This window comes from Anser cygnoides, chromosome 6, assembly GCF_040182565.1.
Source record: "Anser cygnoides isolate HZ-2024a breed goose chromosome 6, Taihu_goose_T2T_genome, whole genome shotgun sequence".
Lineage (NCBI taxonomy): Eukaryota > Metazoa > Chordata > Aves > Anseriformes > Anatidae > Anser > Anser cygnoides.
The window spans coordinates 34,426,624-34,443,974 of NC_089878.1; the positions used below are offsets into that span (position 1 = coordinate 34,426,624).

At 37.7% G+C, this 17,351-nt stretch overlaps 1 protein-coding gene across 24 annotated transcripts in view; it reads right to left on the reverse strand.

The window, feature by feature from the left end:
- The window catches only part of NCKAP5 (NCK associated protein 5), a 438,779-nt gene that overhangs the window by 37,039 nt on the left and 384,389 nt on the right, over positions 1-17,351 (reverse strand). For 21 of the 24 annotated variants that reach the window (XM_013186421.3, XM_066999996.1, XM_013186422.3 and 18 more), the window contains one exon: positions 15,504-15,582. The exons of 2 other annotated variants lie outside the window; for them this stretch is intronic. In XM_013186421.3, the coding sequence (XP_013041875.3) occupies positions 15,504-15,582 (79 nt within the window). Of the gene's footprint in view, positions 1-2,905; positions 3,034-15,503; positions 15,583-17,351 lie in introns of all 24 variants that reach the window. One more of the 24 variants, XR_007169250.2, reaches the window with a different exon arrangement.

Below are 17,351 nucleotides of genomic sequence, written 5' to 3' on the forward strand. Positions count from 1 at the left end.
GGAAAAATTACAATAGCAACTCCCTCTGTAGGTTTCTTATGTCTTCCTCCAAAATGCAAAAATTAGAAGTTTGAAATAAACATAGCCTGCTGACAGGAACTGACAACCTAGAATGTATTAGTCACATTCTCCTGAGCATATATCATTTAAAAATACATCTTAAATACCAGCAACAGGTCATTAAACCTAATTATTTTCAAACTTTGTTATTGTTTCTAAAGACACTATCTCTAGCTCAGGACCTATCCTCATTACAAATCATTGTGCTGGCTTGGAGAAAATACCCAGGGAAGCCAACTGCTGGCCTCTTTTTTGTGTTCCTCCTGAAGCCTCTGTATTGGTCACTCTAAGGTCAGTGAACAAGAGGAGCTCTCAGTCTCTTACAAAGCACCCTTCTGTGTTCCTCTTTTTACACAACACATGTGAAAGGAAAATCAATTTTGGGGAAAAAAAATGAGAAAACATAGAACAGCTACTATGAAGGGAATTGCTTCCAGCACAACACAAGAGACGTGGGTCTAGCCTCCCTCAGGCTAAGCTCTATACTGATACTTAAAAATAGGATATAATTCAAAATACACAATGGACCAAAACCTCTCTCTCATTAGGTACATATAAGTCTTTCTAGTGTTGAACTTCTGTAAACTTGTATCGAGTCCCAGCACACATCCAAGAGATTTCATGAAGTTCATACAAAAGAAGACACAAAAAATGGTAACACAGCTTTTAAACACAGCTTCTTATACACACCTCTTCACACTTTTACTAAGGGGGATGTAATGCCACATATAATTGTATACAAACTCTTAACTGAATGACTGGAGAGTATTTCAAAATATTTACTCTGATAAAGATTCACATCCTAATAAAGTCCTATCTTAAAAGGGGTTTCAGAAATTATTAGTCTATTCACAAATCACGTCAGTCTTCCCTTCCATAGGGACCATTATAATTTCCAGAAGTTCATGTATTTACCCACTGTTATTTTGAGCACTTGGTTAAAAGAATATGAGTTTTCTTATTTTGCTTAAATCACCTGTAAAAATCTTTACAGAAACCACAAGATCCAAAGTTTTATCCATAAAACTAAAGTAATAAGGCCTCGATCAGCAATTGTATTAAGCAGGTATATTGTCTTATGGATACACATAATCTTATTCAAAATGACCGGGCAATTGACCCACTTTGAATTAAACGTAATAATAGGAGACATTTTTGGATGCGGGCATGTAGGGAAAGATTTACAGGTCCCATGAGTAGGTCCTGCTGTGCTGTAAGTCAAGTTTTGCCTCTTCACCAACTCGTGCTATGACTGACACAGCCACCTCTCAGCGCTGCTTGAGGGGTCAGGATTTCCAGAAGCAGTTCAGTAACTTCAGCCATCCCCTGTCACTTGGAGCCAGGAGGATACTAATAAAACATATTGACGGATTCCAAGATGCAATTACTGCAAACAGACATAATCTCTACTTCAAACAGTTTCTATTTGAAGGTAGCAAAGCTACAGAAGCGTGTATGTCACTTAACTGTGATGGCCGATCTATCTTAACGTCAAAAACGCATCGAACAGCAACAAACAGGACAATTGTATTTTGGGTCAAAAAAAAAAAAAAGATTAAAAAAAAAAAAGATCACAGGTCATTCTGCTTAAACCAGCCTTCCTGTATAATGCTCGTGGCATAGGGACACATTTTCTACTGAAGAAGCATCCCACCTCAGGAGAAGTGTGGAGTTCTCCTCTGTGCTCACCACTACAGCTGGTTTGATATCTTCCTCACATAAATTTTCAAGTTCTGGCCTCCCAAACTGCATATGATTGACACAAATTTCAGCTGAAACTTTTGAATAACAACCAGAATTTTCCACAGAAAGCAGACATTTTCAAGAAAAAAAATATCAGTCATAAATAGCTCTGTATCAAGAACAGTTTCACTGGGAAATTTCCAGCAAGCTGTTTTCAGAAGTACAGACTCACTTAAGCCTTGAAAGAAGGTTTTGAGAGATATCTAACACCAAGTGGGCTTTCTACAAGGAGTACCTACACCACTAAAAATGAAAGGGCATTAATCCCATCAGTACACAAATTCTAACGAACTATCTTTCTCTGCATTAGAAAGATCAAGACTTCTATTAAGCTGACATGGGGAACCAGAGAGTATGTAATTTTTTTTCCTGACACACAAAGGGAGTATCATTTTTCTAGTATTATGAAACACACCAAATTATTAATTAATACTTTTTATTTTTTTTCATAATAAAACCTCAAACGTAAATAGGTCTCTGCAAAATTGCTTTATCAGTTAATAAACATCTTTAAGCTACATGTGGCATTGGCAGGAAGAACTTAAACTACAGATGGCAAAACAGATCTCTTTATTTGCACATCCTTCTCTTCATCTGCAATGCTAAAGCAACCACAAAAAAAATGAATGTATTTCTGCCAAATCAATGTCAATTTTAAGCAAATTATTCCTTCTGGGTTTACGCCATCATTTGATCCAACAAAGATGAATGCATTAGTGTTTTCTATCTGGATCTGAATGTAACCATTATGCAAACCTACAAAAAACTGAAGGCTATCCTAAGTAAAACTATATAAACCACAAGTTTTCACAGCCCTGACACTCCCCTGAGCGCTGCACTGGTGAAACGTAATTATTTCTAATGTATACTAAGAAAGGGTAAATGGGAGGAGGACTGTGCAGCAGATTTTCAAATAATGAATCTGTAAGTAGACTTGAACTAAATTCATGGCTGTTTGAATCTGGGATTAGAGCTTATGCCTATTTATAATAGCAATAATAATAATAATAATAATAAACACTAAATACAGACTTTACCAACTTTACCAATTTAGTATTTCTTCTACTGCTTCTTCCTAAAGTTCTTTGCAAAAATCACTAACCTCAATATGTCATTTGTCCAGCAGTTTGACAGTTGTCTTCACAGTTTTCCATGCCCATAATTGCATCTTTGAAATGTATTTCCTAAGTTGAAACATGCAATTGCTGCCTCATTTCAATTCAAGTCCCGCTTTAAAATACAATTCAAAATAAGTCAAAAGATTAGTTTTAATTATTAGTGAGTACCGATAATCACCAGTTTAACAGTTACATATGGATTTTTTTTGCAATAAGCACTTCCAATCTCCCTCCAGGCATTTAGATCCCTTCCTTGCATACTTGGAAAAACTGGTGGTAAGCTATTTTGAGCAGGGTTGTTACACAGAACAAAACTTTAAATAAGTTGTAACAAGAACTCAGATAATGCTTGAAATTTTGTGTTCCACTTCTCTCAGTGTCTGCTAAATACATAGGTGTACCTGCAGCTTTCACATGGTCCTACAACAGACGACTGCTGGAATAATCTCTCCATATTATGTTGGAGTACCTTCTTTTTAAAAATCTATTCACTGTTCTCAGGAGCCAGGATATTAGAAAGAGATATGGTTTTAGTCCTTTAGAAACGACTTTGAAATCTTTAGAATTGAAATACTGAGACCTCCAATTCATGCGAACAGCAACTTTAAGCTCCGTGTAAAAGGTAATTAACTGCAGTCCAATGCAGCCTGGCTGCCAATGAGGCCAGCCTACAAATAATTTGGGGAGCCATCCCTATTCTTAATGGCTGTATGTCCCTTTAGTTTTACCTCTGCAGCTGCCAATCAGCCTTACAGATCTGCAACTATCTTTAAGAAATCCTGATAGATGAGTAATAGGTGAGAAAAAAAGGAAGTCCTCACACCTGATGCAAGGGGTAAATCCCAGATAAGCAACAGATCTGCAGAAATGCAGAAATTTGGCTTTTCCATGAACTTTCATGAAGAAAGAGTGTCTTTATGTTTCCCTTAGTACCCTGAAATGCAAAGGTCAGAAGCCAATAACTGCATACTGTCTTAAGGAACATCTCAACATGGAAATACTAATTCAAGGCATGGATGGATGCTTCCCTTCATTTCCTGCTGTCTAATAGAAGAGACCCAGAAGAGACCCATCCCCACACTCTGAAATTGTACATAATAAATTAGCAAAACCTAAGAGGCAACCTGAAAGGGCTGCCTCAGCGATGCCTTTTCCATGTAACCACAGGCCTATCTCTTTCTCTCTTTATGCTTCAGTTCTTCATATTAAAACACCGAGCTAATTGCACCTCCCCATTACATAGTGATGGTGTAAGGATAAAGAACCTCAGAGCTTCACAGGCAGTGTATAGCCACCCTGCAGTCACTTCTATCTGTAATGCTTGTGTGGAAATACCCAAACTCAGTTTAATGCAGCTATTTTGGAGGCTGTTCAGGAACTGTGCTGCAAAAGACTTCCAAGAAGCATTATGATCATTATTTTTGCTCTTACTATTAGAGGTAGCTGGGTTGTCTTTAGTTGGGAACATCTCCATTAGACCACATTTACAGAAGAGCCGAGGGCACATGTAGCATCCCATACACGGGCTGCACAGTGCCCAAGGGAACATTTGCTGCTGGTATTATTTGGCTGGTCCCTCGAGGGCTTGAGTTCACTGACTGGTGCATTTGAAGCCCTTAAGGACAAAGGCATGGAATCACTGATTTACTTGCACTTAAACACCTCTTATAAACTGGAGTTTGGTTTCACTCATGTTGAGAGACTTTCTTTGATGTTCTGTTCCCAACGCACAGGACTAGTGATAGTGTGCAAACATAAATGCTCTCCCTAGTAACAGCGACCAATTAATAAGTGCACAGAAAGCTCTGGGTTTTGCAGATACACAGGAGAACATGCTATATTTATTTTAGTAACATCACTGCTTTTTGTTTATTAATAGAAAACAAGAGTGTAATTAAAGCCACATAAATATTAAATGAGGCTTTAAATAATTTATTTTTAGTTCTGCCCTGCAGATGGCTTTACTTAAGGGTACTAGTAATAAACAGTTAAATATATACATGCACACCTGAAAGAGCCTGATTTTATTTCTTAATTAATGAAGTGAAAACTCATTAACAGAGTGAGCAGAGAGAGCTCTGAGTGACTTTTAGGTGAACTATAATCTTTTAATTTCAGTGCTCAAGTTCAGCTCCTCCAAACCAGCTGAATCACTGTGAAAGTAGCTGCAAGGAAGTAGGGGTTGGTGAGAAACCATCACGATTTAAAGCCAGAAGAACGAACAGTGATTTTTTTCAGGAAGTCTGTTTTTTTGAAAAAAAGAAAAAAGAAAAAAGTATGTGATGTTAAATGGTGTTTCAAAAACACCATTAGAATGAGCAGTTTGAAACAACATACTAGATCTCTGCATGTTAAAGACAGTAAGTAAGGAAATGATTCACTATATTTTTTGCTTTTTCTTTTTCTCACAGTGCATTATCCAAACACTGAGAAATTCTCAAGATCATCTAGAATTAAAAACAACGCACTAATTGTATAATTATTATTTCTCTATATTTATTTTTGAAGAGCCTGCTTTTCTATGAGATGCCATAATTACTAATTGCATAATTAAATGTCAACAGTTCAGGCTCTGACTTAAGATACAAATCAAAGCTCCTCAAACTCCATTAAAAATGGCAAAGACAGCATCAAATTAGGAATTGGTATCTCACCCTCAGACTGCAGCTTTAGAAAGGCATATGCTGATAGAGCTTAAATATAATTGATAATTCAGGTGAAAATGTGTTTCCCATGAAAATTCTCCTAAATGTCATTTTAGAAAAGGAACACAGAGCCCATATGAGCACAGTTGAAACAAATGCTTAAAGTAACTGAACACATACTCACTCAGAATGCTTTTCAGTTTGCTCAGTTGTATTTCAGGTGTATGAATTAGAGTTAATAGGAAATGCATGACTGAAGCTCCGTACAAATGCCTACAGATGGTCCTAGCCAGGAGCAAAAACCATGCAAAATGGAAAAGTTTCAAATAGAGGGACTTAAACTAACACAGAGAATACTGGCATATACTAGCCTGTATTAAGTATGATAATCAGGTACAGTCCTGATATGAGTGATAAAAACAAATATAGATTGGGTCAGACTGTAAGCCAGTGAAAACCAACACAGCAGCATTAACTTCAGAGCTGAAGAACCAGACTATCCTGTTTAATTGACATTTTAAGCCTGAATGAGACCAGCAGATTCTCAGTATCTTGAATAATAATTAGACTGCATCCTATATATAATGTATAAAGAGCCACACTTCTACTCATTCTAGTGATAAAAAATAGTATTTCTGGGTGAATAACCATAACAACAAAAGAATGAAATTAACAGAAAATCATTGTGGCTAATAAGGAAGTGTTGATCCAAAATATGAATACTCTGCACCGAAGGAAGACAAGCTAGACAGTAGGCTGCAGCAGCGCTGCAGAAGAACTGGCAATTAGACAAGTGCTCTGTGTACTATCTGTTAAAATACAAAGAAATGATTTGTCTCTGCCAGACTGTGAAGAAGGTAAGCTGACATAAATTAGAAGACACTAATGGATGTTAGTTTCTTATTATTTACATTGGCAAGGTTCTCCATCATCTTCAGCCTACATAAGTAACAATTACAAAAATACACAGAAAGTTTCACTCTATTATAATAGACTCCTTCAGACCGTCATTTCAAAATTAATCCCTGCAGAAATACCCAAATGCCAAAGAAGAGTGAAGAACACAGCACAGCAGACAGTCCCATTTCTAGTGGCCCAAACCAACATTATACCCTTCCTCTTGCAGCTCTCTCCATTCTGCAGAATGTAGCCTATTCCCCTCCTATCTTGCCCCCAAACTAATAAATCCCCACTGAAAAGATGCAGAGCAACTCGGAAGAAGAAGAGGATATTTAATCAGCTTTATGCACCAGTGTATGGGCTGTTTCTGATGAGTAAACCCTGGGTCAGTAAATGAGGCACTGCAGAAGGCTGCTCTGCGCTGACTTGGAAGGCCACTCAACAGCATGACCACACCGATTGTCAGTAACAAGAATAATGCAGCACAAAAACACAGGAATGCTAAATGTTATGTAAAAGCTCCCAAAGCAATGGCGCATTGGCCACGGACAGATTTAGAATAATATCCTTGAAGACATTCAAACCTGAACTGATAAGTCCCTGAGCAAGAGGAGTCTGGACCTCTGGGGGTCCCTTCTGCCCTATATGCTCCTAGGGGTATGTTGCTACACACAAGAAAGTCAGTTCTTGCAATGCCGAGTGGTTACTAAACAAGGTTTCTCTTTAGCGATGTCCTATTTCAGCTACTTGAGCTCAGAAGAGTAAGCAAACCACAGATACAGGTCATTTCAGTAGCGCTGAAGGAACAAAGAAGGAAGATTTTGAAGTACAAAAAGGGGTAGAACAGTGCTTGATAATTGCATTCAAGTGTGAGTGATTTAGGGAAATTAGATGGAGGCATGAAATGCCACAGACTTTGAACCCAGGGAATAAAACAACCAATTCTGCACTGAGTGGAAGAGGGAAAGAAGGAGAAATTTTTTTTAGTGGAGACACTGCCCCTCTATATTCATGATTTAGATGTATGACTAATATCTATATAAAGCTTCTGTGCACGTGACAACATGGCAGCTCCTCCTCTGAGCACACAGCCAGTACCCTGTGTCTTGGGCACACCAAGACTAGAGGAATTGACAGACATTTAAGTGAGTGTAAGTACAAATATAACTGCTTTTTACCCAGCTGAGCTCAGTTCTGCTTGTGCACTTTCACACATACCTCTTGTCTGAAAAATCCTGAGGATAGCGAGATGATGATAGGTAAGGAGGTTGTGAGGGTCTGTCTGGTATCTTCCAGGCCACTTATGGGACTGGATGTTGAAATTTTTTGCTTGTTTGTTTTTTAAGCCACTGCTGTCATGGATGAATTCATAGAGGTAAGCAGCTTATTTTGGTGTTTATTAATTCAGTGTTTTTTTAGCAATTGAGAACGAGTCCTTTGGATTAACACCCAAGTTGGCTAGATATAGTGAGAGTGCGTGTCATTAAGTTGTCTGCTACGCTGAAGTCCCATTTCAATGCTGCAGCCCAGGAAGCACACTTATTAAAGCAATCTAGTCAGCATCTACAGATTTAATACTTACCTCTCAGCCAGCACATGTACACAGGGCTTTAGAAAATGGCTTTGTTATTGAAGTACAAATAAATGCACACATACTTGTACCATTGCCCATATATACGGAATTAATGAAAAATCTCACACTTTATCACAACTTGTATCAAGCCATAAAACTTTTGAGTATGCAGATTCCAAATAACAACAGCCCCATGCTGGAAACTTATTCAGTGATAACTGGTTTTGTTTGATGGCTTTTACAGACAGCAACCTCACACTCACTTGTACAGACTTCGAGATATTCCACAGCTTTACTGGGTGGTGATGGGAAAGATAAAACAAACATTTTTCCTTTATCTGATCATGTGTAAATGAACGAATCAACTCCTGTATCAGTGATAAGATGATTGCTAAATGGTTCTTCTCAACTTCTATCAATGTCCTGATGAAAGGAATTAACACTGACAGGATAAGTTGTTTTCTCAGGCATTGAGACTTCATGACAAAGGAGGATTTCTTTTGTGGTCAAAAGACATTTTATCAGTTGAATATTATTCTTCATTAAATGCATTGGAGGCATCCAAGGATTCGCCTGACATTTAAACAACTTCTGGATTATTCTTTTGCCTCTATGATGTGGATCACCTCTCTTTACTGAATGCACAGGCTGTAATTCAGATCAATTTGTTCACCATCTTTCCTCTGTCACTTATTCTGTTACATTTATCTCAGTAATTCATTACAGACCTCACCTAATCTGCCTCCAGGTTTTAAGGGTTCTTTAACGTGAATGTGTTTGCTCAAATATGTCAGGCTTAATGGACATGTTTTAGGATGATGCATGTCAGACTTAATGTATTTACCGCATTAATCAAGCTCGCTTCCTTCACATCTATTTCCATTCCCTTAGAATGAGAAAACATGAATTAAATAATTATTTACTTAGCAGTCCAGTAAAAATAACCTAAGTTTTGGCAGTCTACAAAATAGTGAATGAAACCAAGTCTTTTGTTTAGCGGAGGGGGTTGTCTGGTATCTTTTGTTCTCCTGTGGGAAGGTTGGTGCAAGCTTATTAAATAAGCAGATGAACTGCTATTGTTTACATCAAGCTTTGGAATAGGCCATTGAATAACTTATAAATTAAGCATTTTGAGTATGTACATGAAATGACACACTTAGAAATAAAACCCGAAACATATTTTTTCAGCTCCAGTGTACATCAGATCTAGATTTCAGGAAGAAACCTAGGCCTATCCAATAGACAAAGGCAGATGATACTGGAGTTGAGGATCCACTGATTACAACTGGTATCAGTATGGAAACAAAAAGGCAGGCTCTGTGTCATGGTCTAGATTTGTGGAGAGTCAGATAAGCAGCAACACTGGGACAGCAGACATCAGTAAAGTTTAGAACAACTATGACTTTTAAACAATGCAGGTGAACAGGCATGAGGGAAAGGTGAAAAATAACGCCTTGGCAGTGAATGAATGTATCTGTGGGAAAATCATACAGAAGAATCAGAAAGAAAAGAAGAGTCAGAGACAAATTAATTTACTTGGGATACTACAGAGAATGTAGGTCCTTTTCCTCAGAAAAAAATTGCTTAGGAAGTATGTTTTTTTTTCTTATCATTTCTATAGCTTTTGGTATAGCTACTGGATGCTGGACAAAACATTATCAGAAAGCACAGATAAGGCTATCATCTTCACTATTTTGATACCTCGATACAAATAATTATAACACTGACATTTCATTTGATGTCGAACCTACTCACATATACATTTTATATGTCCTATGTTTGCTATCATTATATCTTCAAAATTGCTATCAAGTTGCTAGCAACTTCTCTATAAAACTTGCTGTCAAGGACATTCCCGTTTTCTGTTGAAAATGTAGTCTGATCACTTTTCTGCATACAAAACTTAGAGTGGTGGACTTTAAAACACAATACAACATGCAAAATGGCAACAACAACCAACAAACGTTCCTTTCTGGAACATCAGGAATACATAGAATTCAACCAAATGTTCTATGAAGAAGACAAAACCTTCTAGAAGTTGCTTAAAAGATAGATTTTTTTTTTTTCTTTTCTGACCAGATTGCCTTTAAATTACACTGCAAAACCCTTCTGCAGGGTTGTTCTTAGAAAGTAGAAAAAAAAAGATGATAAAGCCTGCTATAAGGCAGATGATTATCAAGAACTTTAATGGAATTGAGCGCTGGGATACAGCACAACTACAAAAGAATCCCTTGACCTCAATGTGTGGTTTTGTTCTAGCACAAAGCAGCACAGTCTACAATGCACTTTTAATGTTGCTTTGATAGTGTGGATGCCCAACCCTCCATCTAGCTTGAGTCTTTTCAAAACCCTTTTAAGTATCTGCAGGCCTTTTCTCTGTATTATAGAAATGCCAGTATCTACAATGTTCCATTTAATGCCGGATGAATCAATTTTGAGCAAATGACCTGGACCTCTAATGACAATTTGACAGAAATTAGACAAGAGTCTCTCTTTAAAGTTTGAAAAATTCTGCCTACACTTATCTTTATAATCTTTACTTGGTTCTGAATTTCACCTGACATAGTCAAAACAAACAATATGGGTCAATGCCACAGACAGATAATTTATTTCCAAGAGCTGTGAAGCTCTCTGCTGTGGATTCTAACTCCAGACAGCTTCAGCGAATTAACTCCCCATACAGCTTCAGTACATAATATCCTGTACTTCTAGTCGACCAGATAGTACCACCAACAACCGGATAGATTTTGGATTGCTACTACCAATTCTTGCATTATCAAGTATTTGCTCTGTACAGTACCCACAACGCTAATGCAAATTGCAGGTCTGTTCAGAATTACTGTTTTTTTGATTTATTTTTACCTGTAATGTCATTCCAAGTACCCAGAGGACAAAACCAGTGCGCTTTCTGATGTTAAAGCTGAACAGGCTTTCCTTAAAGAATGAAATTGGCACTTCAGTTCCATCAGTGGCATATTAAAGTTAACATTTCAAAGCAAAAAAATTCCAGTTCAATAAAACAATTCCTCTAGATGAATTGTCCATGCTTTCACATCCCTGAACTTCAGTGCTTTTGACCAGAATTGCTTGTTTGATACATTTGGGGACTGCTGAGGACTGAATGACCACTGGAAGTCCTCTAGGGTGAATAAAGACATTTGCACGTAGAAATATCTGGGACAAGAAAAAAAAAAAAAAAACAAAAACAGAAAATTCTTTCTTTGTATTGAAACCTGAGTATAGATTTAAGAATAGACTTGAAATCTTCTCAGAAACCTCTCATCAGCCTATTCAGGTTGGTGAGGACATACTGAGACTGTGTGTTTTGTGCAGCTTAAGTATATCATTTTCAATGCTGATTTGTTCCTCTAGTGAATTTGTCATCCCCTTGGGGAAACAAAGAGAAAAGGAAACTGGATCCAAAGAAATGATTATCATGCAGCTTTCAAACAGGGTGTTTGATAAATTACCAAAGTGTTGATTACTGAGAAAAGGTCACACTCGGTCTCTCCTCCTTCAGCACCAGCATAGTTTACATGAACTAAGAATGACACAGTTAATTACTACTAACTCACCTCTTCATTACAGATATATATATTTCTTATATTTCTCACTTATTTGCCTCTATGTGTAAAGGTGTCATTTGTAACTGTCTTGTAATGGTTCTGGCCATTGTGACAATGGGGAAATGCAAGACAGGAAGCAAACACTGAATATTCTATTCTATTGAGAGAATTCTCTTCCTTTGTAAAGTGAAGGCTTTTTTATGTTTACTTGGGAGCAATACTGTCAGAAGCTTGACACATTGTCTTTCTATTCAATAAAGGAATTTATTGATAAGAACATCTTGCGACCCCACTGCACCTGTCTGAGCTGGGGAATCTCTCATGACATGAAGGGAAAGGCAACCTTTTTATCATGTCATTTCTGCTATTATGTACTTTAGCATTTCCCTCTTTCCCTCTTCACCACTCCTTTAAAACCCAACTACTTCATTGCAAAGGGCATGAGGAACGAGCTCTGAGGACAGCTGGACCTGAAAGCGATACTCCTGGATTTTCAGGTCTCTTATTTGGGGGAAGAGAGAGTACAGGTAGCACCTCTGCTGGGGCCACATTTCGCATCCTCACCCACAATACAGCAAAAACATCCAGGGTGTAACACAGTTATCTTTTAAAAAGATTAAAACTGTTTTAAATATGTGCTTAAGCACAATACAACAATATAAATGACTGCTACATAGGGAAATGATGTGTACCTGAGATATAAGTACACTAGACAAGTAATTTTGTATTACCGTGCTTTCCTGAATTCTTTCAATGCAGCAAAACCAAAGAATCAGCAAAGTACTTATATTTGTTCAGATCACCAAATGGCAATAAATTAAAAACCTAGCAACTGGCAATTTACAACTACAACAACACTTTTCTATTATTTCTTTACCACAGTAAAGAACATCTTTCCTACTTAATCATAGCTTCTCTACATCTTCTGTACATTCAGCTCTGTTTTGTTAACATTTCAGAACTAGTAGAATGAAGTCCTTAAAGTACAGCTACAAAACCACGATGAACTTTGTTTCTAAAAAATGACTGTTTATGGTGGTGAGGAATGGAGACCAGTAAAAAATTAATTTACTACCCACTGAAATTTTCAAGATTTCAAAGTAGTTCCTGTTCTTCAAGAACCCTGCAATCTGTGAAACTGTTCCATGAAAACAACAGACCAGAAGCTTCCACCAGGACAGGAACTGCTGAGGGGACAGAGCAACTGCCCTCTCTGATCACACCAAGGACCTGGGTCACTATTGTGTGCTTGACGGCAGTGAGGCGGAGCATTGTAAAGCCATCCTTCCTGTATTATTCCTTTCTGCTTCTGACAACCAGAAACTTAGTTCATAACAAAGAAAGATGAATTTGCCTTTACCACATCTCAAGTAATCCTCCTTACCAACAGGTTCTTTATAATCTTCACAAGTTGTGTATGGTTCTAAGAAAACCAGGATGACGTGGGAGGTATTCCAACTAAAGTTTCTCAAAGCTACACAGAGATCAGTTTTGAAAAGAAAAAGCAAGCAAGCAAGCAAACAAGCAAAACAACAACAACAACAAACACATTTGTTCTGTGTAAACCAGAAAAATGGGGTATGTATCAGAAAAATGTATGTATCAGAAAAATCCAAGAACATCTAGCACGGAATTTGGTAAAAGAATCTGAACCAGAGCTAGGAAAGTTTGCTATCTACCAAAGAGCAATGTGGACATACAGAAGCAAAAATTCCAGTGTGGTATAAAACACAGCCTGATGAGAGGGGCATAAAACACAGCAAGATACTGATTTAGGAGTATTCAGGAAGCTCACTTAGATCCACGCTTCCAATTTCCCGGCCTTGTTCTCATCCTGCTGAAGTAAGTAATGACTAGGACATTCTGCATTAGGACTCTGTGTGCTAGTGCCAAAAACTTTGCTCAGACTTCGATTATTTTTACCATGCCAAAACTATCTACTGCACGTCTCTCATCATCAAGGAGTTTCCTCACATCAACAACTAGATCCTCAGAGCAAAATACTTGAGTTATTCTAGACGCTTTAAAAAGGCAGAACAGGGGTAGTTGCCATACTGTGTTGAGCCTTAAAGAGATGGGACTGTCTAGGGTAAAGACGTGTCTTTTGTAATTAGTATAATTCAGATGATGGAAAGTTCTTGTACAAGCTATACGAGTTTCCCAAGAACAGCACTGCCTGGCTACTCTGCAGTGCCACATATGGTGGACTTCTGCAGACCTGGGCCACAGACCTACCTGTCACTCCATCCATGTGATCAGCCCTGCAAAATGGCAAAGAAAAGGAGCTTTTTGTTGAGAAAAGGGGCTTTGGTGCACAGGAGAGTTAGATCCACAGTGACGATGTCTCCCAGCTAACTGAGGGCCTCATGAACCTAAGGCACAACAGAAGTCTGGCTTTCGGGAGCGCCAGCCACCCTACTCCACAACCGTTCTGTCCTGTCAGAGACTCAGACTTGGTGTACGTGTGAGGAGTAGAATATTAGCATCCTCAACCCCTCCCACCATGACATATTACAGGACCCGCTGACACAGTAATATATGAAAATGCATAGTGATTAGGTGTCAGCCACAACCACCAATTACACTGATGAACACCAAGGAAGCACTGCAGTCTTTTCAGGACAACACTTTACAAATAGCTGTTTCTTCTTCTTCAGTAACTGGATTAAAAAAATAAATAGACCCAAATATTTCACATCAATTCAAAGTAAAAGTTTTCAGAACTTTGGGGTTGGGGGTGAGGGCAAAATAATTCTGAACAATCTTAATTGAGTTATTCTCTTTTGGGCAATTTCTAGTAATAGAAAGAAAGGCCTTTATTCTTAGAGTGAGCAGCAAGTATTTCACTTTTCAGGGCTTGCACCTATCCAGCTGCAGAGCCCCATCATAGTCTTACAGTGCATTGTTCAAAGTTCTTGTTATTTAGTCACTGTAACAGAGCCAAGTTTTGGATGGGTTGCTAGAGACTGAAGAATTTAGGGATCTCTGCTGCCAGGAAGACAGAGTTCTTTTACTTGATATTAGGACTGAAAATGTTGGACAAGTCAATATAGGCACGCAAACATTATCCCGAAGAGAAATATGTTTCAACATGATACCTCCAGTTCAGCCCCACTTTCTGGACTGAGTGCATTAGTGAAATGAAAGAGTTACTGACAGTGTCCTGTAAACACAGAATCAGATTTTAACTACTGCTGCAGACTATGCCTGAAAAGGGAACTTGCTAAAGATTTTTATATATTTTTTTTAAATTCAGAATCAGTTTCTTATATTGGTGACACGTTGCTCTATTACAGATCTCAAAAAAACTTCTGTTTCATCCTCCATTGTCTATTAGATATTTTATAACAAGTACTGAAAGTTCATCTGCAGTTAAAGATTAGTAAAGAAGGGCTGATGGTGCTTCTCCTGAAAAGTGTATAGCAAAGGCAGCTATATTTGCAATTACAACTTCAGTGTTTTCTGAACAGACACCTGGTTTGCTACACACTCTGGGATAGTTTATCACAGTTATTCTGCTATTTGGAATTTTACTCTGAGTTTTACAGACTCAAGGATAGACTGCAGAGTCAAAAATCAGTATTATTTCCACAGAAAGTATCATGCACAACATCCCTTGAGTTAGGCCACCATATGTAACGCCCATGTTTTGGAGACTGAAATGGTATTTCATAGTCAGATTCCAAAGCTCTTCTATCAAACACTGCTTTGATCCACAATCAGTAATGGTACGTACTGATCTTTTATATAGTTGGTGAAATCTGACTGGTGGTGAACACAGAGCTAAACGAATGCTAAAACTGGCATTAGGTGGGCAAACAAAGTAATGAGAATTAAACATGTTTTCTTCCATGAACGGAGACAGCAATAAAATCCAGTGTAAAACATAATTTTGTACCTATCACATGACTCTGACATGTAGTCCTTGTCATGGTGTCCTCCTCTTCTTCTTGCAGGTTTTCTGTCACTACTTTAGCCTGTACATAGTACAACAATGACAAAAGTGAGGAACATCTGTGACTCTGCTTATGTTGCTTTATGTTAACTACAGAATATCTTTTCAGAAGTAAACCAGAGTAAAGTTACAGGGCAGCTAAGAGTGGAAGTGTATAGCCTGTCCCATTCTATTCATGATACCACAGGACAACAACTTTAACTTCATTAAAAGTCACAATATGCAATAGTCAAAAAATACCCTTGGAAAATACAATTCCTCTAAAGAAAAAATATTTTTATTCATTTTAGAAAACTAAGAATCAAGAATTACACTCGGGACTGCTGACCGCATGCTCGTTTTTCTCTAGAAATACCATGTTTCAGTTTCTATGCTAAAAAGAAAAAAAAGTGAACTTAATAGATGATATGTTATTTAATCCAGTTTCCAAGCACTTAACTTTGGCATTTTTGTTTCTGCATCTCTTTAAAAGCATTTTATTAGCTAAACAGAGAGAAAATCTAAATTTACAAATGCACTAAGAGCTCTTATATCGAGCTCTTTAAACCTGTTTCAAGTATGTGTTATTCAGATCCCCTAGATTGCCCTGTTCTTCTGCATGAGTATTTCCAAAGCGTGTATGTAAGGTCAGTATCTTCCTACAATACAGTGAAAACCCCCTCAATTATATGTCATGAGTGGCCATAATTCAGATTCCAGGGACATATTTTTCTGCTATGGCATATAAATCAAACAGGAATGAAGATACTTGTAGAGTGCTGAGAAGAAAGCCAGCCCTGCAGAAAAAATTACTGTCAGTATCTCACAGATCTTAAATAGTTTGCTAATCACTATCTGCCATTTAAACCACTTATAGCGCATTACAGACACATTAGATATGTTCTGTAATCTAAAACAGCAGAATTTATCATTATTTGCATGACATATCTTTGATCATTGTATGTATTTTGCTTGTCTGGCTTAAAGTAGTAGCCCTATGGACCTCTTGTGACTAGCCTAAGTAAAACATGAAAGATTTACTCTCTATATTTATAAAAGTGCGTTTATAATCTCTTAATCCCAGGAATTTAATTACTTTTTTTTTTTTTTCTTCTTCTGAAATGAGGCTCTTCAGGCTATGGAAAATGAAGAGGAGGGTACATAACTATTTGGCATCAAAATACAGGTAAAACCATCTCTCATGCGTGTGGACTGTATGGCAGTCTGTGGCTTGCTAGTGCTGGGACAGCTCTCAATATTAGGATGGATCTTGGGTGTTCCCCAAACACTCAGACTACAGACTGACAGTGCTATACAAAACTGGTGTCTTGATTTTGGTGCCACACTTCCACCTCACAAAGTAAAGCTCATGGCTTTTCTAAATTACACTGGGCTGTAATAAAATCACAAAGGTGAAATGAAGCAGTGCGGCACAAAAATGATGGTATCTCACCTTAAGGTTCAGCCAAGGACATGAAAAAGTATTCAGGAACATGGAATATCCTTGGTGTAGGCTAAAGGATTATGTATTTCTGTTGGCTGGCCTTTAGAGCAAAGTGCTTTTTTGATGAACACTAACGGGAAGCATATCCCTTTGAAGGTGAATGCACAAGGCTGCCATTGGCGGAACATTGCTTTTTCCATAAATTCAGTGGCAGTCAAGCAATCGTGTTCTTTGTATGAACAGAAATCAGACGTAATTGGTGCATATGTTATGGCATAATAATGCCCCAAGCCTTTTCCTGGCGCATCATAAGAGAAGATATTTAATTGTCAAAAATTAAATGGGCTTTAAAGGAAAAACTTTCTATA